This window comes from Megalobrama amblycephala, linkage group LG22 (genome assembly GCF_018812025.1).
Source record: "Megalobrama amblycephala isolate DHTTF-2021 linkage group LG22, ASM1881202v1, whole genome shotgun sequence".
NCBI classification, from domain to species: domain Eukaryota; kingdom Metazoa; phylum Chordata; class Actinopteri; order Cypriniformes; family Xenocyprididae; genus Megalobrama; species Megalobrama amblycephala.
The window spans coordinates 6,723,879-6,750,810 of NC_063065.1; the positions used below are offsets into that span (position 1 = coordinate 6,723,879).

Genomic DNA, 26,932 nt, shown 5'->3' on the forward strand with positions numbered 1-26,932 from the left:
CATATGTGGGATAAAAGCGAGACCAACATGTCTACACCAGACGCGAGCATCGATTGCAATATGACAAAAGCAAATAAAACCAATTCTAATCAGTGATGCTGTTTACACTGGATGTGGTAGACTGATGCTCCGCTCTATTTCCGACGTACTCCAAGAGATGGCACAACTTCTGACATGAAGAACAAATAGATTTGCAACAGTCGCTTTGTCACGCCCAGTGTAGACATGATGTTAGATATTGCTTATTGTACAAATATCCAAGCTCTACCTGTGCTTGAGTAAGAGAGCGCGGAGGACATTGGCTCTGTCCTCAGCTTTGATCTGGTCTGAGATGATCATCTGTTCCACCACCTGATGGGCGATGCCAGGTAGTGTCTTCTGGTCCAAGTCCAAAAGCACAGCTCCTAATGGGAGGAATCAAAATGAGGCCATTTCATTTTCATGATTATTTATGTAAATCAATATAATGTCAATATAACAAAATCAATGCAATTATATAAATATTATAATGTATATATATAGAACAAAATTTTCAGTTTTACTCAAATTAGGGTGATGCAAAAATGAGTACACCCCACAATAAAAACTACTAAATCTAGTACTTTGTATTGTTATTTTTAACAGAAATATTCCTTGTAGTATCATTTAATACAGTAATTATATTAAAAAAAGTATATTATACTGTAGCACGTCACACCTCAAGACACCATGATGCTTTTGTAATTAATTTTTGTATTACAATATAAAGCGTTACCGCTAACCTGACCTTTGCTCTTCCTTACAAAACAGATTTTATGAGGCTTCAGCAGGTTCTCACCATGAGAGATGGTTTTTCTCAGCTCCAGCAGACTGCGGAATGACAGCGAGGCGACATGTGGTTTCCCCCAGCGGTCCGTTTCCACCTCCACATCCTCTTCAAACTTGATCCAGCGGGCCGTTTCTCTCCACTGCATCTCCTGGTTTTTATCCATGATCAACTCATTCAGCTCCACAAACACCTGGTGCCAAAGAACGTGCAATAAATGAGTGGAGAACATGCTATTAAACCACCTTCTGATGAGAAATCTCAAGAGCCCTAAAACACAAATTCATTAAGAGCTTTTCTTTAGAAGAAATTAGAAACTCGCTAAGGTAGTCAAAGCAACAGACATCATTAAAACTGCACCAGCTATGCATTTAAACTCAAGATCTGCTCAAAATGTGATATCACACACCAATCGATGCATCCAGCATGTGCATGTACACCAACACACCATTCCCTGACCTTCTGGTGTTGAGCAAGCCGTCTGGAAAAGTCTAAAAGGACCATGCTGTTCTTTCGGAGCACGACCGAGCGACGAGGCGTCAGGCAGCGGTGTGAACACCCACTGATGTTGTTTAGAAGTAAGAGGGTCCATAAGTACACTCTTTTACCCTAAGACGTAGCTGGTTTACCTGTCTAGAGGGGAATCTGAGGGCGTTAATAAAACATGACTGACTCTGAAGGCTTGCGGTGTCCAGTTACCTGAGCTGATCTTTTCTTTATTCTTAGGTGTGTGAAAGGGAAGAAGTTCATTCATTTTTAATCAGGTTCTGCCCCCTAAAATCCTCCTTTTATTTGTTGTGAAGGACAGCGGGCTTGTGTGAAATAAGTGGAAACGCTGTGAGTGAGTCTCAATCTGGGAAAAAGGACTAAATTAGCTGAAACAATCCATCAGGACTTTGTGAAGGCATCTGTAGAGACATCCGAAACCTAGCTAGTCGTGCCCATTACAACAATTTTGTTCCCAAAATCCCAGCCAGAGGGAATAGTGTTAAAACGTTTCCACAGAACTTTTAGTTTTAGTTGACTTAATAGTGACCAGGTTTCCTGTAGTTTTTGATAAACCAATATCCATGACTTTTCAATGATCCTTCTGGTTATTTATGATAAGGATTTAATTAATTATTATTATTTTTAAATATACTACTACTACTACTACTACTACTACTAATAATAATAATAATAATAATAATAATAATAATTTATTATTATATAAAAAAATATATATATTTTTAAAACAAATTAAATTTATTTCAATAATTTCTTTTACTGTAACGTAAATATATTTTATGCCTTGATTTTGCGGAATAATAGGAGGTGTCTTCACAGCTACAGCCGGTGGAAAAGAATCCGATGGGACTCGGGCAGAAATCATATTTATGGATGAGCTAATGTATTAAAGATTGATTAACATTACTGTAGTATGAAGCAGGGTGTGGCTGAAAGCTGCTGGAGTGATTGCTAATGAGAGACACAAGCGTAAGCGCTACACACGTCTCGACATTAGTGGAGCTTTTATTATGCCACAGCTGCTTCTGCTTCTTCCAGTCATGAGTATGTGGGGTAACATAGCGCAGTTTTATCATATTAGATTCATTTGTGTGCTGAAAATTGTTATAGTGCTACTCTGCGCTCACTCTGCAGCTACTATGAGACACTTGTTGCACACTGCAGTAAGCTTGATCAATATTAGGCATGGTAAAACATGGTACTCATGATAAATCAAGAAAACGAAGATTCAAACAATAAGACTAAAGGTGATGATACACAGAGGGCACTTTCCCATTAAAAATGAGCAACAAATTTATATCTGGATATTTCAGATCAGTCGTGGGCAATATTTTGAGATCCTCCAATCAGAATGCTAGAAGCCCATCACGTGACCAGCTTGGAGATTTCAGAAAAAATTCAAACAAGATGGTGGCCTCTCAGCGGCAGTGGAGCGAAGAAAAGGAGAGTGAACTTATATTTTTTTTACATTGGTAAGTTGTCATGCGTCAACCCAAAACAGGGAATTTACCTCATTTAATGCTTAAAATACCAACAGGTTTCCAATTTAATGTGCGTAGGCAGTAATTTAGCCATCGAATGTTTTCAGTTAAATACTAAAAAGACGAGTTCTATTTAACGTCTGTAGTGGCGTAGGCTGTAGGGTGTATGGCATGTGAGTGCAGCTTTTGACGCGATCGACGCGGGTTCAAATCCGCCTTTTGCCAAACTCGCTCTTCTCCTTTTTCCTATCACAAATCAGATCAGAAAGGCATTTAAATTTAATAAAAACAAAGAAAATATTTGAAAAGTTGAAATAAAATGCCTAACAATTGTCTGGCTATCACCAGACCAAGCTCAATTTAAAATTGAACATTGGTCTGGGGAGTTTGCTATGTATTTCCTACTGCACAAGAGGCGTGATCAACGAGCATTATTCACGCAATTGGATAGTCCTTCAACCAATCAGATCTGGTGATGTACTTTTGCAGAGCGATGCGAAAACTCCAGACAGGCTTAGTTTGTATTGGTTTGTAGCATTGATCAGCGGTTTGCAGTAGCAGCAATGGCATCAAGCGATTTTCACAGGTTGTTCAAAAAAACATGAAAGTGGGTGGTATTTACACCCAGTCGAGCGATTTGTTTGCTAAACTAAAGAAGTCATTTAGCATCGTTGAGAGGTTAAAAGGAATTGGATTGACCGTCGTGTGAGAGACATCATCGTGTTATACCCGCCCAGAGCCATAGAAAGAGCTCTGTACCTGCCAATAGTGAGCAAGGTGGATAAGCCAGTCTGTGATTGGTTCCCACAAAAGTGTAACAGATGCAGCAGAAATGAATGTACGGGTTTCCAGACTGAGTTGCCGGGCGAAATCAAATCGCCGGCAGATCAGGCTGGGTTTACCCTGTCTAGCCTAACAAGTGTTTATAATTATTTATTGGGTTGGCATTAGATTTGCTCCTCCCTGATTGGTTGCCCTAATTAGTTGCCCTGTATCTCACCAGGTTGCCCGCTGACGGCAACATTGCTCAAAAAGTTGCCACGTGTTTCATCACCTTTACTGTGTTGAGCTATATAACAATGATTAGTTTTCTCTCAATTAATGTATTCAAACAGTTGCTCACCTGTCTAATAAAAACATAATATATTAAAGCGTCTTTGGTGTTAAAACCAGAAACCAAGGGTAACGCGGGTATGATGTCATTGATAGGTGACGCCTGGCATTGTCTGTGTCATGGTTAAAATTGCTTATTTATCTGGATTTATACATTCTTGGAAACATTTGTGATAATGTAATGCAAGTACACAAGTCAACAAAATATATAAGTGGTTTCTGGATATTTTAATCCAAAAATCTTACATATTGTGCCTTTAATACACTAGCTTCAACCAAACTTCTCACATCAGCTAGTCAAACTCACAATCTAGCACGAGTCTCACCTCATGTGGTGTTCGGTCCAGTTTGCGAGTGCGTGTGCTGGGTTCTTTGTGATCTTTGCTGATGTGCACCACTTGACCCTTTGTGCTTTTCCTAACCAGGTGTCGACGTACTCCAGGAACATCTTCAAACGGTGGCCTGGAAGATTGCAACAAAAACATATATTATTTAAATAAAAGGCAGTGGGAGTTGATGTTTTTGTGTAGAAAACGGACAACTGGAATGTTTACTTTCAAATAATGAAGGAAACTACCATTCAATAGTAAATGTTTTTGGTTAGGTGTCCTTGTTACAGTGTAATTATACAATTAAGTAATGAGTAATAATCCATCAAATGACCGTCAAATGACCACACTCACTAGTAAAATTCCTTGGCAGAGTTGAGAAGCAGGTCATCGCTTTTGTTCATAACAAGCTCATCAGGGTGAAATTACAGGATGGGCCAGTTGCCAAAGACATTCAGGGTAAAAAGGTCAGGGCGGGAACTGAAGGGGATTTGACTAACCAGGGTGCTTGTAGGAACAAACTCCAATCAAGAAAAGAGGCCAAAGCCTTTCCCACACAGCTACTTGGAGCTCTTTGGGAGCTGAAATTCACTAACATTCTTATGCAAACTTCTTAAAAAGCATTCAAACCAACAGGGAATTGCAAGATGAGAGCTGATAGTGATCGAAACCGCTGTCAAGCAGAGTTTAACATATTATTGTCTATTAATTGCTGTCAGACATGTATTTGCCTATGAACCGATGTGCTAACATCCATAGGTTAAACTAAATGGTAGACAGCAACCTGTCGCTGAGCATATGCAGCAGATGGGCCTTTTCCCAGACGAATTAGTGGCCGCATAGGAAGACGGAGAAAGCTGATGGGGTATATTACAGGAACCGCTGATATACAACTGAAGTCTGAGAAAGGTTTGTCGCACTGGGGCACAAAAGACTCTTGCCGTGAAGCGTAGCGGGATGAATGGTGCAAATCACCTGAGAGACCATGAAACTAGTGGAAACTCAAACTTATACTGTAGATGTTGAAATCACAGACCAGAACATGATTGTGTGCTTGATTTCTAATAGTTTGAAATACATCAAAACAATCATTTCTCAAATACACTTCCATTCAAAAGAATGTGTTTTTGAAAGAAGTCTCTTATGCTCACCAAGACTATTTGATTAAAAATACAGAAAAATTGTGAAATATTATTACAATTTAAAATAAGTGTTTTCTATTTGAATATATTTTAAAATGTAATTTATTCCTGTGATGCAAAGCTGCATTTTCAGCATCTTTAGTGTCACATGATCCTTCAGAAATCCTAATATGCTGATTTGCTGCTCAAGAAACAAATGCATGAGTGTAAAGTCATTGTTTATGTTGCCGGTGAACAATAGTATTGAAGATGGCAGCCTAGAGCGCTTCGTTTTAAAATGTATTGAGTTACTGAGATTTCAGACCCAGAAGCTTCACATAAAATCCCATTAGCTGGAGGGCAGGTCTTTATGGAAAGTTAGAACAGGATAAAGAAACAACCAAAGGATTGCACTTGGATTGCATTATTGCACTCGGAATCAATTAAAGTGGAATAGAAATCATTCTTTATGCATTTAGTGTTAGTTTGGGGCGGGCTAGTTTGTACCTCAATATTTCCTACTACAACTGAGCAGTTATTCACAAAACCTGCAAAAACAATGTAGAGATGGATCCTACTGGGTGTGTACGTTAAAAACTCACTTTTAATGCCGTCCAGGTCGGCCGAGGCCAGGGTTCGAGCCTCAAACTCATCAGTGGGGATCCGCTGGTATTTGGCCTGCTCGGTCCCAGTCATGTTGCCCGTGCGACGTCTCTCCTGAAGGTCGTAGCTGCGACTCGACACACGGGGCAGAGAGCTGGGCTCAGTGACGCTAGGGGTTGGAGGAGCTGGTTCAGGCTCTCTACAAGAGACAAAATGAGACGGTCAAGTAATTTTCATCAAACCACTAATATAATCAGAGCTATTTTAGATTTGATTTTATTATAGATTTTATATAGGTTTTTACAAGTATTATAGATTTATTATTATTTTACATTTTTATACTTTTAGTTAATTTTAGTCATTTTGTTATGTGCTTTTTTTATTTTATTATTATATATATATTTTTAAATATTGCTATTTAGGTTTAACTTTTTTATTTCAGTTTTAGTGTACGTTTACACGACAACGATGTACTAAAAACAGAAAGGTTTTTCCTTTTTATTTTCGCATACACTGTAAAAAATAATTTTCATGATTTGTGATCACAACATTTTTCTTTTGTCAAATCAACTTCAATAATTAATGTGGTTCAGATAACATAATATTTGAGTTTCTGTTGATTAAACCAATCTCCTTCATTGTATTAACTCAAATTTTTTATTTCAAAGAACTCAAAATTAAGGCAACTAGGTAACTTACTTTAAGTTAAACCAACAATTCTGTTTTACAGGTACAAATGACAATATTGTCAAAATGATCCCATTCACACAAATCTGTAAAAACGCAAAAAAAAAAAAGCTGTATTATTCATGCCAGGCCAGTAGTTGGCGATGTCACTTTGTAAGAGACTGAACACGTAATACGCATGCGCATGACGTCACCTTTTCACAAATTCACGTTTTTGTAGTTAGCATAGAGACAATAATGGTATCTTTTTCAAAAACGTGTAATTGAAATCAGTTTTCAAAAGTTTGCATTTTCACTCCCCCAAAACGCTGTTGTCGTGTAAATGAACAGCCAAAACTCATAAAAAATTCAGTTTTTAGCTGAAAACACTGTCATGTAAACGGCCCCTTAGTTTTTATATATTTCCAGTTGATAATTTTAGTGCTTCAGCTTTTCAATTTTTGTTTAGTTTAAGCTTTTCAACTAATATTTATATTTTATTTCAGCTTTATTTCCATTAACATGCGTTACATGTTTTTAATAGTTTTAGTTAACGATAATAACCCTGATTATAAACATGCAAAACTTTTTGAAAATTCCATACAAGGAGAAACAACGTAAAAACTGTGATTTTTTTTTGTGAATTTTTAAAAAGTCCTAGAATCCCATAGTTTTACTATGATAAATATCTTGGTTTATTTGGTAGCTTTTTATTACTTAATTAGCTTAATAACATTCAGACAAAATAATGTCCATCCACAGCAAAAAAATAAGATGCATGTCACTAAAATTTTTGGAAAATAAGACGCTTGAAGAAAAACAGTACAACTTAGTCATAACTTTAGTAGCTCACTATAGAGTATGCACTAATTTTCATAAAATATTCAGAGATTAATTGTAATTTGCATTCAATTTTGCAACAAATTCAAAAAATATTTCATGAGCACTTACCTTTAGTTTAAAATGAGTTATGTTTTTAAAAGCTTCCTAGACCAAAAACATCCCTATCATTGTTAATGTTACAAAAGAACAGAGGAACACAAGCTGCTGGAATTATCTGACAATGAATCCTGAAGTTTGTAAAGACACTCCTGCATTTAAAAGATGAGAAGGCAGAAAAGAAAGGTGGAGAGCGCTTTATAAAAGCAAAGTGTGGTTGCTAGTAGTAACGGGTGAGTGATGTGGACAGCGGTGATGGAGGTCTGGAGAGAGGCTGATACCCCGCTGGTCTCTGAAATAACTCGTCCTAGGTAACGAACAGGGTGTGCTGTGCGCTGGCATCTAATGATTCAATTTACAGTAAACCAAGAACAGAGAAGCGGACACACTCTGAAGCCGCATGCTTTATAGGTCACGCTATGCAACCCGCAACGTCCACCACTTCAAATGAGTATATAACAAAACTGCAAATGAAGACCAAAGAAACTATAATGCAACAGTCTGAGAACTTCCCTCAAAAAAATTTACTATGGTGACATAGTTCCCACCAAAACACCACAATTACATAAAAACATTTCCAGGTCACATTTCACAAAAAGAAGAATAAAGCATTTTTGCATAGTTTTGTCATTATTTTCATGAGAATTAAGAACATGTTACAGCCAAATTCTCATTACTGTAATGAATCTGCATGATTTACTTAAAAATAAAATTCATGCAGTACAACAAACACAGAAGAATGTATAAATACTCATTTTATAGACATTGCAAAAATATCCACTATAGAAATGTCCATTTCTTTCAATTAGGATTATAATTATTCCCATCACTTTTCCAGGCCTGGAAGTCATAATTTAAAAAAAAAATTTGATAGTTCCAGGTTTATCATGTCCATGGGGACCCTTAATTTTATTATTTTTTCACATTATAGTAATGTAAGTGAGATTATTTGCATTACAATAATGAGAATCTGGGAGGAAATATGCTTAATGAAAATAATTTTCGTTAATATTAATATAACATACAAATATAATATACAAAGTGCAGTATATTAATAGTAAATAAACTATAATTTCTCCTTTATTTTCTTTTGATTTTTGGTGTGAAACGTGATCTGGACATGTTCTTGACATGTTCTTGTGATTCACCGTACCATAGTTATCATATAGTAAAATCGTTATACAGAACATATAATGAAAATACATTAATATTAACTCTCAGAATATTTTCTTATGCATTACTACACTTTTACTGTGGTAACAATAACTGTACTAAATATGAACTGCAGTTATCATGGTAAAGTTGTATTTGAGTAAATGGTGTGGTGTAGCATTTAGCTAATTTCAAAGCTTTGCCTCCTCAAAGTAATTATATGATGCCATAAATTTATAGCATATTTTTACTAAACGTTGATGAAAATATGATAAGAAAACTCACTCAGTGGATGTGCTGTCCTGGGGCTCCGAACACACCGCAGACGAGGGGACGATCAGGATTCCTCGTGCAGGAAGAGGATCTGAAGTCTCGGGAGTGGAGACGTGAGGTTCATCATCGGACACGAAAAACTGGACAAGAGATAAATTGATAGAAATAATGATAAATCTATTATATTGGGTAAATATACAAGTATGCAAGAACTTTGAACCTGAATACGAGTTTGTTTAGAGAAGATGAACTAAAGTCTTATGTGTTTGGAATGACATGAAGGAGAGTAAATGACAGAATATTTATGGCCTTGGACAAAGTTCATTAGATAGAAGAGCTTTTAAAAAAGTAATAAGACATTCATTTAAATCATACATATTGGACATAAATCCGGTTACCTGAACGCTGTCTTTTCTCTCAGAGTCTGCTGCGGGGGTTGGGGTGGCGCTCTGGCCTTCCGTAGTATCTTCCTCTTCATCCTCCTCCTCATCTTCACCCTCCTCGATGGTCAAAGCACCGCTGGGGCTGGAACACACTTTGTGCTCCTTACTGCTACTCCTTCTCTTCTTCCTCCCACTCTTCTTCCTCCTGCCATCTCCCGGGAGTTTGGACAGAGGATGGTGGATGTGATGGGAGGAGTGACGGTGATCTGAGATGATTATAGCGGAGTTTCAGTTCTGCATTTTCACTTTTATGGCTTTTTATATACATACTGTACTGTATACATATATAAAGACACTGTATATTTTATTTACATACAGATATATAAAGTTTTAGATCTGTAAGATTTTTTAAATGCATTTAAAATAAGTGTTCGGCTCTTAAGGCTGCATTTATTTGATCCAAAATACAGCAAAAACTAATATTGTGAAATGGTAGTGTATATAGCAATATATTTCAAAAGCGTAAAAATTATGCATATTTTACATTTTTTTAAATGCAAAATAATAATAAATAAAAATAATAAAAATACAATTAAAAAACAAATAATAAATAATACTGTGAAATATTTTTACAATTTAAAATTATGTTTCTATTTTAATATATTTTAAAATGAAAGGGTTTGAATGGTAGTTTATATAGCAACATTTCAAAAGCGTAAAAATTATGCATATTTTACATTTTTTTAAAATGCTAAATAATAATATATAAAAATAATAAAAATAAAAATAAAATTAAAACAAAAAATAAATAATAAATAATACTGTGAAATATTTTTACAATTTAAAATTATGTTTCTATTTTAATATATTTTAAAATGAAAGGGTTTGAATGGTAGTTTATATAGCAACATTTCAAAAGCGTAAAAATTATGCATATTTTACATTTTTTAATGCAAAATAATAATATATAAAAATAATAAAATTAAAAATTTAAATAAAATTAAAATTAAAAAAACAAAAAAATAAAAATAATACTGTGAAATATTTTTACAATTTAAAATATTTTTTCTATTTTAATATATTTTAAAATGAAAGGGTTTGAATGGTAGTGTATATAGTGCAACATTTCAAAAGCGTAAAAAATTATGCATATTTTACATTTTTAAAAAAAATACAAAATAAAATTAAGATAAATAAAATAAAATAAATAATTAAAATATATATATATATATATATATATATATATATATATATATATATATATATATATATATATATATATATAAAATTATAATAAAAAGTAAATAAAAAATTATAAATATAAATATAAAATAAAAATAAAATAAAATAAAATAAAATAAAATAAAATAAAATAAGGGATGCAAACTTACACTCAAAATCTTTCTCATTGTAGGTGCGGTGCTGCTCGCTGGGAACTCTGGGAGTGGGGCTCAGAATCTGCTGGAAGCGTTGAACACCTAATGCTTTGTTCAGGTCACCTTCCTCCTCTTCCTCCATCTGTGGCACTCGGACAGATGAGGTTGATGACTCGGGCTGGAGGGCGACACACAGGATGAGGTCAATGAGGACAAATGAATAGAATAGAATAGAATAGAATAGAATAGAATAGAATAGAATAGAATAGAATTTTGTATTTAAACATTTATATTTATAGTTTCTAGTCCAACTGTTTCTAGGCCAACTGTTCCTGATAGTATAGCAACAGTATGAATCCTGTTATTAAAAAGTGACAAATGTTAACAGTGTCCTTAAATGATCACTAGAGGGAGTCAAAAGCATTAGTAACGTCATTAAACACCACGCTGACTTTAAATGATCCCTGTCAGAGTTTCTAATGTTCCCGATATAGTTTTTACAGTAGTTAATCTCTTTCTAAATGAAATGGGAATCATGATATAATGTAAAACAAGTGTAAACACTAAAGGCTTTACAGCTCATTGGTGTGCTTATTGCAATGACATGAGCAAATATCCTCAAGTCAAAAACAATCTCATTAGCTCTACCTCAATGGAGCGCTCTCATTTGCGCAATAATAACCCAAACAAACACAAGGAAAGAACCAGGAATAAAACAAAATCACTGTAATTCATTCCCCGCAATATTTTTTTTTTTTTTTTTTTTTGCAAAGTCACAAAAATCTCTTTGTTTCTTACATACAATATAAAATGACTCAAAATGTCCGACACAACAAACCTTTTCCATTCAAAATTCCTTGCAAAATCAAAACAATTTTCATCTAAACCCGTTCTAGATCTCATCTAAACCTGTTCTTGCACGTCCACTACAGGAGATCTGTCCTGCCTCTTTCTGCTCATGTGCCCACTCACACGGTACGTTACACACGGAGAATTTCTGCCATTCAATAGTGCCAAATAATACTTTTGTATGACGTATGCATGCATACCACGGTGCACAAAGAGTTTTTTGTTTGTGATATATGCTTCGGCCATTCTGGGCTAAATTACTCCGCCAGCATCAATTTGCTGTTGGACTTCATCTAGGTCTGATGTAGGGCTCCATGTTATATTGAAAAAAAAAAAAAAAGATATCACGATATGGCATAAGGCCATAGTCAAATGCAAAGGTCGCAATTTAATAAATACAGTCAAACCAAAATTTATTCAGACACCTTGAACATTTCATTCATTAATACAGTTTATTCACTATAGTTTAAAAAAATAGTAATAAAATATGACAAGATCTCAGAGTTAAACTGTGTCAGAAAAAAAAAAATCTTAATGATGTCAGATAACACTTAAGCAAAACATGGTCAGGTCAAAGTGTCTGAATCATTTTTGGTTCCAAATTTGTATCAATTTTACTGGTAGTCCACTGTATGAATAATTTTTGGGTATAATATGCCACAGTTTACTTTATTTTGCTATCCTCACTTACATAAATGAACTATAGTGTCCTGCACTCACTAGAAAAAATATATCAAACATATCTGAATAATTTTTGATTTGACTGTATATACACTGCTGTTTTCAGAGTGAGATGCTGAAACAGTATCATGATAATAATCATGATAAAAACTAAAATGGAAAGATATATTTTTATATATATATATATATATATATATATATATATATATATATATATATATATATATATATATATATATATATATATATATATATATATATATATATATATATATAAAGTAGAGTAAATTTAAAAAATAAAAAATAAATAAATAAAATAATAATAATAATAATAATTTTATTTTCTGTGCAGATCCATTACCCAACAAAATTTCCCCAATCATTCTAGAATTAAATTGCCCCAAATTTAACAATTAAATTCATCTTCAGAAAATGTAATATTGCAGAAATAGAAAATGCAGAAGTTTTTTTTGTGTGTGTGCAATTTTTACTAATAAAACTTTGCAATTTAAAGTGTGATAAGAAACAATACAGGTTTGCTGTGCTTGTTTGTAGGGCTGAACAATTTTGCCAAAATATTTTGATTATATAATTAATATGGCTATAAAATACTACTACTACTACTACTACTACTACTACTACTAATAATAATAATAATAATAATAATAATATTATTATTATTATTATTATTATTATACCTCAATGGATCATAAAATTACTATTTTACTGTAAAATAAAATAATATTTAATAAAAAATTAATAATAATAATTTTATTTTACCACTGTAAAATGACAATACTAATATTTAATGATAGGATAATTTCTTAATTTTCAATAGTAAAACAATTAAAAATGTTATTTTGACAGAAAACCACTGGGAGTCCTTACAGAATATAATAAATTAAAATAAAATAAAATAAAATAAAATAAAATAAATTAAAATATTATATAAAATAAAATAAATAAAAATAAAATAAATAAAAATATGATATAAAATAAAAATATAAAAAATAAATACTATTACATTAAATTATACAAAAACAAAATAAAATATAAAATATATAATAAAATAAAATAAATCAATAAAATAAAGTCATATCGCAACTAAGTCATATCACAATTTCTGTATTAGTTTGATAAATAGTGCAGCCCTAGTCTGACAAGCGTTTGATCAAAGGGTGCTGGATTACAGCAATGACCCAAGTCACTCAAATAATTGAAACTTCTGTCTATCTTCGATCAGTTCACACAGAACAAAAGAGAACATAAGAGTCTGCCAATGTGCGCCAAGAAATAAATCTTACCATGGTTAGATGTTGCTAGAGCTGGAGAAAGAATCAGTCAGTGCTCACAAAGCTGTGCAGAAGCACTCATGAGAACACCGTCCTTCCTGAATGTCCTCTACAACAACAATGTGAGAGAAAACTCATTGTGTTCTCTCCGTCATCGGACGGCTGTTAGTCTTTCTTCGCAGGGTGATTAAAAACAAACTCATTTTGGAAGAAAGGCGCACGGGTTCGATTGTTCAGAACAATATAATCTCCTCAGACACACTTCAACAATTTCCACAGGCAAATATTGACACTCTCCAGAAAACATCCGTCATCTTATGGTTACCTTGCGCCGCTGAGGCTTCAAATCTGCTTTAATTTGTTCTGAGACTTTACGTGGGCGCCTTTAATACTTTGAGTGGGAACAGACCAGTCTCAACCAAGTCTTCTAAGCAAAACCAGTTAAATTTGGTTTTATACAGTTTTACGACTTTCCCCAATTGCACAAAGGCACAGGACCATCACAGGACAAAGATTATACACTTGAAAGTCCCATAAATAGTCTTTGGCGCTTTGGCTCAACTTTTGAAACAGGGTTACTATAGTTAACTACTGTAAAACTAAAACCTTAAAAAACAAATCTGACTCATTTCATAGATTGTGGGTAAATGACATTGATTACATGTTTACTATGTATCCTTTTCATTTAGTTTAACTTAATATACTAAAATAGACTCAAATAAATAATAATATTAGACTAATAAAAATGACAAACACAGAACAAAATTACTAAAAATATGAATAAAAATATGAATAAAAACTAGAATAGTGTCTCAATGATACTAAAAAAAAAAAAAAAAAAAAAATAAAAAAATGGAGAAATGAAGGGCCAAAAATCCTATTGGCTTAACAAACTTGTTAGACGACGAAAAGCGGCAAATCAAAGTTTTCCACCAAAGACTTGTGGTCAATATCAACCCACATCAAATACATTTTCTCTACAGTGAAATCACAGTGAGGTTTGGCTCTTCGCCCAGTAATGAACGCACAAATAAGACGTGATTCAATGCTCACTGACCCACAAAGCTCAGGCCAACAAGACAGCGAGCTGAACCCAAAGTAAACCATTTGACGTCCCACAAGACCACTCCAGACCAGCTGAATTCTTTGAGGAGAAGCAGCGGCATATATGGCAGTGGTTGACTGCAGACACACAGCGGCTCCCATTCGGCATTAGTGTCAGTTCATATGAAGAGCCACTGGCCAAAGCAAAGTCTCCTGCATGCGAGCGCACGGCCAGCGAGAGATTAGCCGCACAGATCTGTGAGGTGTCTGAAATCCAGCTGACTCAGCAAGACACGCGTTCAACACAGGAGGGGGCTGTGGGTAGAGATATCCTTAAGCTCAAGCAACTTGTTTTTACAAGCATATCTAATAATGTTAAGAGTACAATCTATTATTATGAAGCCCTATATACTTCAAATGAAAACAATTAAAGGGATAGTTTGCCCAAAAATGACAATTCTGTCATCATTTACTCCCCCTCAAGATGTTCTAAACCTGTATAAATTTCTTTGTTCTGCTGAACGCAAAAGAAGAAACCAAACAGTTGATGAGCCCCATTGACTTCCATAGTATTTTTTTCCCCATTCATACAGGTTTGGAACTTTCATTTTCATTTTTGGGTGAACTATCCCTTTACTATGTCTGACAGTTGACAACTATAGATGTTAGAAAAGAAAAGACACAAAATCACAATCAACATGCAAATATTACGGTACTGAATAGAGAAAGTCCGTGTGAAATATTCTATTTTAGTATTACATTTCTTTAAATATATAGCTTATAAATATCTACAATGAAAAGAATGAAATGGCAATTAAATTACCAACAAAATAAAGTTTTTCCAACTTTTCCAGTCTGTGCATTATTAAACTGGGTTAGTGTCCCAAGAATAAATAAATGAACAAAAATAAATATAAAAATATAAAACTTTATTTATTTTTTCATTGTTATTTACTAAAGAACAAAGAATGAAATACCAATGAAATTACCTACAAAATATAATGCAAGCTGAATTCAAATTAACTGCAGAAAATTGTGGATAACTAAAGATATATATATCTTATATATATTATATATATATATATATATATATATATATATATATATATATATATATATATATATATATATATATATATATATATATATTTTTATATTTATTTATAAATATTTATTTATTTATTTATAAATATAAAAAAATATTTTATATATATATATATATATATATATATAATATATATTTTTTATATTTATTTATAAATTAATATATTTTTTTATATTTTTTATATATTTTTGTATTTTTTATATTTATTTATATATTTATTTATTTATATATAATATTTTTTATATTTATTTATAAATAATATATATATATATATATATATATATATATATATATATATATATATATATATATATATATATATATATATATATATACACACATTTATTTATTTATTTATTTATTTATTTATATATATATATATTTTTTTTTTTTTATATATATATATTTTAAAAATATATAATTTAGACACTTGTGACACTGACATTTAACAAAACAATGCAATACTGTATAAAATAAGTTAAACACTGAAGATAGCAATATTACTCTGGCATGATGTCAATCATCTGTGAGCATCGATAACCTGTAGAAACGCCTCCTTTCAATATTTGCTCAAACCGATGAAGCAAGATCCACCAGTCCTCAACCTTCCAAAATTACCCTTTTCTCAAACTTTGTTTGCCAAGTATTGATTTACATGTACTGATCACGAAATATCGCAAAAAATGCATCAATAACGGCTCATATCAGAGGGCCAGAGACTATTATGCAACATACCACTATGAGGATGCATGGTCATCCTCAACAGGTAATGCATTTAATACTATAGCTCATTTAGAAAGTCTTTAACTCAGTAAATGACTGACCTTAAACCTGTACAGGAAGTCCATTGGTCACGAAGGGTGTCCCACAGAGTGAGATTTTTCAAAGCAAATCTTAAAGATGAGCAAACAGAAGCCGTACACTACTCCGCAACCCGTCGTCACATGACCGCAGCAGGAAGAGGATATGGAATAACCCACTTTCACAATACCAGGCCTCGTTCGAACTCCAATCGCTGATTGTCCAGTCTTCCCCCAAACACACCCCCACATCCACACACCCAAAACCAGCAGTCGTGTCGTTGGGTTGATCATTAACCGTATGAATCAACAGCTGCCTGCCATCAAGAGGCCAGCCAATGTCAGTTAACCAGTTATGCTCTGTACAGTATTTCTATTGAATTACACCAACTAGAAATTCATACCCGTTGGGACATCTAATATATAACAGCCACTCAGGAGGATGCCGCCACATTTGCGGCTCTAAAACAATGTTGAGATTTAAAATATCTGTTGTTTAACGATATATTTTTGCAAGTTGGATGATATAAAATAAATGCTTATGTGTCAATAAAAACGGTTATGGGAAGGCTCAAGCACACACCGACAACTGTTCGAACTGCAGGCCCAAAACACTGAATCAGAACTAGACTGAAGAGACTACATTTGTGTCGGAAGGGAGCTGGCTCTTTAACAGCAAAACTCTGGGAACGCTGACTCAGCGGAGTGTGGGTTTGGAGAGGATGCAATTCAAGTCACACAAAGTTGCTGCATATCACTGCAAACAGCTGCAGGAGAAAAAAAAATGTTAATTTTGCTGGTGAGAAGGTCTTTGAGTTTCCCTCGAGTTTTATAGTATCTGTTAGTGATACTGGGCCATTAAAAACCGCACAGATAATTACAACGCAGAGGTTTGTTTAGGAAGTCTGCCGGGATCTTAAATGCTGCACTCTTTCAAAGAATAAAGAACCTTCCTCTGTAAAAGACGAGCACAAAAGTAAGTGAATAAATGAGGCCACTACAGATGGAAATCTAGGAAAAAAATCCTATAGAAATCAATGGGTGCCGTCAACTGTCTGGTTACCAACATCCTTTAAAATATCTTCTTTTGTGTTCAACAGAAGAAAGAAACTTATAAAGGTTTGGAACGACATGAGGGTGACTAAATAATGACAATTTTCATTTATGGGTGAACTATCCCTTTAAATACCAATAAATTGACAATATTTATTGCCATCTGTTTATAAGTGTTAGCTCTTCCTGCAGTCCTAAAATCCCAATATAATGCACAATTTCTATACTTTTAGTGAATTCCAAGTAAGTATCATGCAAATAAGATGCTTAGTTTACAATGTTACATCTCAGCATATGTATTGTAGTTGTATTATTATCCTATATCATATATATCTCTAAATCTCTTTTAACAATTTTTAAAAATTCTTTTTTGTCAGTAACTATGGAAGAATCATGTAAATCCCATGGTAATCATTCAATATGTTACATGAAAAATATATATTGCATTATATACACTATCAGTCAAAAGTATAAATATATAATTTTTTTTAATGTTTCGTATGCTCAACAAGGCTGCATTTACTGTATTTGATCAAAAATACAGTAAAAAGCAGAAATACTTCGAACTATTACTACAACTGAAAATAACGTTTCTTTCGAAATGTATAATATATAGTATCATGGTTTTCAACATTGATAATATGAAATGTTTCTTGAGCAGCAAATCATCATATTAGAATGATTTCTGAAGGATCATGTGACACTGAAGACTGGAGTAATGATGCTGAAAATTCAGCTTTGAATCACAAGAATAAATTACATTTTAAAATGTATTCAAATATATATTCAAAATGTATTCAAATGTTTCACAGGCCAGGTTTAAGTCTAGTCCCAGACTAAAATGCATGTTTGAACTGAAAACAACTTACACTGACATATCTTAAAATATGTCAGAGCCATTGTTTTGTCTCAAGATGCACACCAGCAATGTTTTTTGTCTAAGGCACATTTACAAAAGCTACTTAAATGTCCTAATTTAACTTAAGGCCTAATCCCGGCTTAATCCAAGTCCTGTCTGTGAAACCAGGCCTTTGAATCAATGAAGCACTTGACTTACGTCATGAACGACTGAAGCCACAGCACTGGTGAGCTCATCTGAAGTCACGGGGTCACTCATGGTTGACGTCAGGACACTGTGGTGATGCAGCACAGGAGACGCTGAACAACACTTAGATCTGCAGAGGCTTTAGCCTTTCTCTTTCTCACTGAGACTCAAGCAGGAGTTTATAGGCAGCATAACCTGTGAACAGTTTGAAATGTTGAATAATTTGTTAATTGCACATTTTGATATTTATGTTACAATTGTCAAACTGGTACAAAAGTTTAATCAATAATATGCTGCTCCATTTATGGCATAAATGGATTTAAACTATAACATAACAGCCCTTTTCATATCAAAGAACTGATAACAACCAGATAAAAAAAGTTGCTACTGTAAGGACACGCAGATAAGAGACTCATGCTTGAAAATAACCATAAAATATTGGATGTGATTGTAATAGTAGATAAAGATTGGTTCAACTATCATTCATTTAACTGAACGCCATACAAAGATTACAACAGTCGTCTTAATCAAGAGCTTGACTGAATAAGGACTACTTTAGGCTGAAATCAAAACAAAATAGTCACACTTTACAATAAGGTTAACTTTAGCTAAGTACATTACACTTAAAAAAAAAAAAAAAAAAAAAAAAAAAAAAAGTAAAAACAAATTGCTAGTAAATTTCACAGTTAATTACAAAGAAATGGCAAGTAACTATGGAAGCTTGTTTCCACCACTAAATAAAAGTGTAAAAATGTGAGTTTGCATCTCACAATTCTGACTTTTTTTCTCAAAATTATGAGTTATAAAGTCAGAATTGCAAGAAATAAAGTCAGAATTATGAGTTATAAAGTCAGAATTGCGAGAAATAAAGTCAGAATTATGAGTTATAAAGTCAGAATTGCGAGTTATAAAGTCAGAATTGCAAGAAATAAAGTCAGAATTTCAAGAAATAAAGTCAGAATTGCGAGATATAAAGTCAGAATTGCGAGTTAATAAAGTCAGAATTGCGAGATATAAAGTCAGAATTGCGAGATATAAAGTCAGAATTGCGAGTTAATAAAGTCAGAATTGCGAGTTAATAAAGTCAGAATTGCAAGAAATAAAGTCAGAATTGCGAGTTAATAAAGTCAGAATTGCGAGATATAAAGTCAGAATTGCGAGAAATAAAGTCAGAATTATGAGTTATAAAGTCAGAATTGCGAGTTAATAAAGTCAGAATTATGAGTTATAAAGTCAGAATTGCGAGATATAAAGTCAGAATTGCGAGATATAGTCAGAATTGCGAGTTAATAAAGTCAGAATTGTGAGATATAAAGTCAGAATTGCGAGTTAATAAAGTCAGAATTGCGAGATATAAAGTCAGAATTGCGAGTTAATAAAGTCAGAATTGCGAGATATAAAGTCAGAATTGCGAGATATAAAGTCAGAATTGCGAGTTAATAAAGTCAGAATTGCGAGATATAAAGTCAGAATTGCGAGATATAAAGTCAGAATTGCGAGTTAATAAAGTCAGAATTGCGAGTTAATAAAGTCAGAATTGCAAGAAATAAAGTCAGAATTGCGAGTTAATAAAGTCAGAATTGCGAGATATAAAGTCAGAATTGCGAGAAATAAAGTCAGAATTATGAGTTATAAAGTCAGAATTGCGAGTTAATAAAGTCAGAATTATGAGTTATAAAGTCAGAATTGCGAGATATAAAGTCAGAATTGCGAGATATAGTCAGAATTGCGAGTTAATAAAGTCAGAATTGTGAGATATAAAGTCAGAATTGCGAGTTAATAAAGTCAGAATTGCGAGATATAAAGTCAGAATTGCGAGTTAATAAAGTCAGAATTGCGAGATATAAAGTCAGAATTGCGAGATATAAAGTCAGAATTGCGAGATATAAAGTCAGAATTGCGAGTTAATAAAGTCAGAATTGCGAGTTAATAAAGTCAGAATTGCGAGATATAAAGTCAGAATTGCGTGTTAATAAAGTCAGAATTGCGAGATATAAAGTCAGAATTGTGAGATATAAATTCAGAATTGAGTGATATAAAGTCAGAATTGCAAGTTAATAAAGTCAGAATTGCGAGATATAAAGTCAGAATTGCGTGTTAATAAAGTCAGAATTGCGAGATATAAAGTCAGAATTGTGAGATATAAATTCAGAATTGAGTGATATAAAGTCAGAATTGCGAGTTAATAAAGTCAGAATTGCGAGATATAAAGTCAGAATTGCGAGATATAAAGTCAGAATTGCGTGTTAATAAAGTCAGAATTGTGAGATATAAAGTCAGAATTGTGAGATATAAATTCAGAATTGAGTGATATAAAGTCAGAATTGCAAGTTAATAAAGTCAGAATTGCGAGATATAAAGTCAGAATTGCGAGTTAATAAAGTCAGAATTGCGAGATATAAAAGTAATACTGGGTAATACTTTAATTCATACAGTTTATTATTTTTATTTTCGTCCCATTCCGTCTGCCACTTGTTAGTGATGTATAAGTTATAATGATGTATAAGTATAAGTTAATGGTCTGAAATCAGAAGGTGGTATTTGACGGTCAGATATTTCCAGGTCAAGCACATCCCTGACCGTGTCCGCTCTCTCATTACCAGTCAGTCTGATGTGACTTGGAACCCAGAAAAAGATAATATTAAGGTTTTCCTTCTTTAAAAGATCTAATTTAGCTAAAACTTCGACAATTATGGGGTCGCTTTAATTAGTACTTTGAGGAAGTGCTTGCTTTGATGCAGAAGTCTGTGCAAAAATACAATTGTTCAATTGAGTTGAGGTTTGACCACTGGAACATTCAAGGACGTCAGCACTCATTTTTTAAGTCTTGCCTTTGTTGATTCATTTACGTGCTTCCTTCCACTGTCACACTGAAAGCAATAATTGTGTTTTAGTGGCAACAGGAGGTTTTGTGGCAAAACTTCTTGATATGCGGAGCCGTTTATCTGTCCTGATTCAGTTCCTGTTAAAAAGAAAAATCCTAACAGCATGATGCTGAAGTTGAGGTAAAAGTTCAGCCACAATTTTATCAGACCAAAAGAAATCATTCCACATGGTTTTAAAAGACTGAATGTACATTCCAACAAAAAGATTATGCTATTTTATCGTGAGAAACATCAGTCACATAAAAGTAATCTGATAAAGAAAGTAATCAGAGAATAAGGTAATGCAACCTCAAATAACTTGACCTTATCTAAAAAGAAACATGACCTCGAGAAGAACCAAAACTATGGTAAAGTTAAAGCAGTTGACTCTTATATGTCAAGAGTAATATTTGTGTTAAATTGTGGGATGTGCCCAGTTACTCAACTTGGAAGGCCGCATTGTGATACCAAGTTCAATGCGGCCTTATAAAAAATCTTCCTTCCATATAAAATATGTTCTTTGCATTATCTAATATTCTTCTTGCAACACAGTTCTGAGAAACATGACCGCAATATCTTTAAGAGCTATCTAAATATAGAGCGCACTATATTATAATGTTGCAATGTCTCGTTAGACGCTAAATTTAGATAGAGGCTGTTGCTCTGTACAGTTACATCAACTTTGTTGGAAGGTCAACGATTCCAGCAAAGCTTTTCCGGACCAGTTGAATTCATCAACTGCATGATCCAGCTGCTCCGTGAGTGGCACATTCATCAAAATTTGGGATACAAACTGAGCAAAGTTATGACACTTAAATATTTGGGCATTTTACAAAGAAAACTGATTCACTGAACGAAAAAGAAAAAAGATTTGTCCTTTGATTCACAAGCAACTCGCTGGTTTTAGAACGAAGAGACTATTATAAACCAGTTTACATTGTTGGCTTAGCATCATAATTTTTTTACCTCTAGCTACTTGAGAATAGTGACAAGGTGTTTTATAATAATTCCACAAATTATATGAGTATCCTGATACCAAACAGCATAATAATCAGTTAAGCACATTTGATATTAAAAGATGGAGTTTACACATTTGAGATCAGAAATTAATAAAACTCAAGAAAAAAAAGGGACAAGTTAATAGTAATGTGTGCAAGTTTTTGGGCCTCTAGCAACACTATTAATGACTGTTTTCAAACTGGTTTCCTGAACAAAGTATTTTAACATTGGGAAAATGAAACTAAAGTTTTGTTGTTCAAAAAAAGAAGTGCTTTTAAACAGGAAGCATCTACAATTGCACAATGAAAGATGGCATGAGAACCCATTCTATGCTCTTCAGCTCACAGCTTCCTTTGATGATGCTGATAAAACACAATCTAATGCTCTAGTTGGTTCAACCTCAGTCTCTATTTATGGTGTATCGGTGTATATGAAGAACTAGTTTGTTTGTTGCTTCCAATTCCCCTTCAATTTCCTCCAGAGTCAATTAACAAATGAGATGCAGATACCTACAAATGCCGTATCCACTTTAACTGGTGTGCATATTTTGCTTCTAGCAATGCCAAATTGTGTTATTGTCTACTTTACTTAACCACGCACCTTGAATGTGGACCCAAAATAGGATTTTATCCCAGCTCTTAGTGGACATGGTCCACCTTGGCAATAATAAAGAAATAAATACAAGCAATTTCTTGTCAGACAGGTATGCAATTCAATCCATGGTATGAGTAAATTGTAGGTTTTCTAATCTAGCTTAAAGTTAACCCACTAACTTCAGCTGGATTCCCTATACGGATATAAACAGGGAGCTCAGGATCATGCACCATTCCCAGTTTGGAAAATCCTTTTGCTTTTGTGGAAGGCAAACAGGCTTACTGGATTATATTCAAGCATGTCCATAAAATATAATTTCAGACAAAGCAAAGACGGCCAATAAAGATGCCATTCTGCAAATAGACTTTCAATCACAATGCGGAAACCTCACTGTAAAAATATAAAACGCTCAATGACTGAGTAGTTCAGCAAATATAGAGTTTCAAGTTTACTAGTGTCCAACGGCTCGTCCACATGAAAGACATGTTTGTGACTTGAGTTTAAACCTCATACAGAAAAATGTCAAAAAATTGGTTTGGATCAGGAATTGTGCAGCCTTAAAGATCTGGGCTGGCAACTGAAAGGTTGCAGGTTCAAAGCTTTGACCCATGAGCTACCCATGTTCATGATCAAAACTTAATCTCAGGTTACTCCAAACAAGTCTCTGTAATAACGTCAAAAAAGCCCTACAAAAACATCTGGGATCATTTTTGTATAATCAAGCCAAAAAACTCACTTCCAAAATTGTAAAAAATTGGTAACAAAAATGAATAAGATGCACTTATAATAGAAGTCTATGGGACTGTTTTATGCATTTTTTAAGTTGTTTTTCCAAAGTACAAGTATAAATGATTAACTTAATCAGTTACAAGTTCATATTAATAGCCAATCAGATGTTTCTAATAGTGCACTGATTTGCACTCTTAAATCGTTTTCGTTTATTAATTTACAAAGAATGTTCAAAACTACATACTGGGGCATTTTTTAAGGGGATGTTTACCAAAGATGCTTTGTTGCGTTCAAAAACAACTAGACGAAACGCAACCAAATGGAAAAATGCAGACGTGTTTTTAAAAGTTGAACAATTTTTTACATGATGCAGCAGATTGCGCTTGAAAAACAAAGTTATTTGGCCAAAGACGTTCATCTGCATATTTGAATGTCAACATCGATAACAACTACACTGTAAAAAATGAATGTGATTTTAACGGTAAAATATTGTAAAAATGCTACGGGAAAAAAAAAATTTGTAAATAGGTTAACAGTAAGTTCCCGTACTATATACAGGGAAAAACTGTAAAAGCTCTTGCCAGACATTTTATGTAATTTTCACAGTAAAATGCTGTAAATTTTACAATTTTTAGAATTAATCAATGTATACAGTCAAAAACTGTAAACTGATATTCCCACAATTCCCTGTGTGACACTCCACATTTGAAAGTATTTTGTTTAAATAAACATGTTTCTTGATATTTTTTTGTAATCAGTTATGTACATTGGGGTTTTATGTTACTTCCTCTGTTGTTTAATGAAAGTTTATTGCATTATGTAAGTGTTGTGGGTTACCATGATGGTGTTTTGCGTTTGCGTGAATGACTCCATGCATCCTCTTTACATTAGTATGTATACTTCAGCTCGTTGAAAAGCTATTTGTGATGAATTCTGATTCATCATGTGGCTTTCTCTTTTACCACCTGCATTATTATGGTGGTTGTCAGTATATGTTAAAGGTACAAAACAGATTTTAGTAGTAGTGTGCTTTTGGGAATTTACTGGTTTCTATTCAAATGATCCTGTTTGTAAATTACAGTTTTATACTGTAAAATTTACAGTTTGTTCTGCAAATGTGTTTACAGTTTTTCTGTATTTTTTACAAAATTATTCTGGCAACCACAGCTGCCAAAATTACAGTGTACTTTTTACAGTGTAGAGCTGCATAAATCTGGATAAATTAAGCACGATTTAGTTATTTTGTTTTATTCAAATAGAGATCATGATTCTCCCACGATTCTGAACAGACAACCAAACAAAATAACACGTAATTTACTAGGAGTTCTGGCAAAAGTTAATTGCTGCAGTCTACTTAAATGTTTAATTCATTTTAATGAATTGTTAATCTTATTGAGTGAATAATTCAATGACTCACTCATTAAGACTTCACTTGTTTCAGTACTGGATGTTATGATCAGTGTTTCTGAAACTCTTGAATGAATGATTCAATGACAAATGAATTTTTTAACTTCACTTGTTGCCACCTACTGGTGTAACAATGTAATCGATAAAATGGTTATTTGAAGCTCCAACTTACTTTCAAAAGGTTATTTGCTCTATTTTGATCGTTCCCGTAGACATGAGTGTTTATATCAAAACTATAAACTTTAATCTCAGTACTTCTGTGAAAATTTAAATATTTGTAACGCATAAATAACGTTACTGTGTGATTTAAAAGACTGTTTGTGAAGCGCAAAAGCAGATCTGAATGTTCCGCTGTGATTTTGTTAAAAGTTTAATAGACACGGCCAGATCATTGTCATTTAGGAATGAGATGGTGTGCGTGTTTGAATCGGGATCACAATCATTTAACGATTAATCGTGCAGCTCTAATAACTATTCAACTGTTGGACGACTAGACAATTCGACCATTGTGACCCATCACAATCATTTACAATTATTCATATAGCAAAAGCTTTTACTCAAGCAGCTTGATTATACAATACTGGAACTGTACCAAATGTCAATTAAGTGCATGTACAAAACCACAACAGTCATGAAAGCTCTTTTTCATTTCGTATAACGAAATACATCACGGTGCTGGACACTAGAGATGATCGTTGCTGTGATGTTTAATGACTTTATCAAACTCACAAGACACACCATACAGCCTCTGGGCTGTACATACGAGCACAGACAAATTCTCTAGATCATTAGATCATTAACTCTAATTAGATTCAAAAGTTACTTAAGTGGAAAAATAAAAGCACACACTATATGATGACTGGGCGATATCAGCAAACCAGTGGACTTTTCTCTGTTGACTTTGCAATGTCTAGTGATCCTTCATGATATGCTGACTTTTGAATTTCACTTCTAGATGCAAAGTTATAAATTAATCATCCAGCACGTTCAATCTAAACAGTTCATTTAGAAAAGTTATAAAATAAATAAAAAGGCATTGAACATTACGTACTGTATATGCATGCAAAACTTTTTAGATATTCCTAGAAAACATTTTGCAGAAACATTTTATTTAAAACAAAATTCTGTTTGGTCAATTAAAATTATAGAATGACCACCAATTGTTAAAATAGCAACTATAGTTAGCTATAATAGTCAATATTAGACAATTAAAAATGCATGTTTCAATGCATATTTAAAAAAAATGATTGGTGGAAAGTCCATTGAACTTACCTCAAAGTGCTTACTGCAGAGAAGCCGCCGCTGACATCTTAGTGTAAAGCCAACAGCCACTGTGTACAGAACACCAGAGAGAGAAAGACACAGTCAGAGAACTTCTAAAGCACTATATATCTGAAGAATTGCCCTCACACACTCAAACTCTAGTACTGATGGGTCAAACGCTTCCTCTGGTGGATTAGGTTACCTCCCCTAAACCTCTGACAGCCTGCCATGTGACCGCTGCTCAACAGTGAGTCAGCTGTGACACACACACTCACATCCTCACATATACAGTACACACTCACAACATCTCAAACGTTCACCATGACAAGGGCACTTGTTACACACCACGCTATCTTTACATCAACTTATGTTGAAGTAAACAGCACTGACAGTATAATATGACCAAAAAAATTACTCATTAATTTAATCACCAAAAGATGTTGTGTTTTTATTTGATAT

The 26,932-nt window shown here is 33.4% G+C and overlaps 1 protein-coding gene across 1 annotated transcript in view; it reads right to left on the bottom strand.

The window, feature by feature from the left end:
- The window catches only part of slc4a2b (solute carrier family 4 member 2b), a 38,876-nt gene extending 12,238 nt beyond the window's left edge, over positions 1-26,638 (bottom strand). Inside the window, 9 exon segments of the mRNA XM_048174515.1 lie at positions 269-404; positions 818-998; positions 4,233-4,368; positions 5,955-6,158; positions 9,002-9,129; positions 9,388-9,638; positions 10,764-10,926; positions 18,630-18,812; positions 26,483-26,638. Of these exon segments, the coding sequence (XP_048030472.1) occupies positions 269-404; positions 818-998; positions 4,233-4,368; positions 5,955-6,158; positions 9,002-9,129; positions 9,388-9,638; positions 10,764-10,926; positions 18,630-18,689 (1,259 nt within the window). The 5' untranslated portion in view covers positions 18,690-18,812; positions 26,483-26,638.
- Between the last annotated feature and the right edge of the window lie 294 nt (positions 26,639-26,932).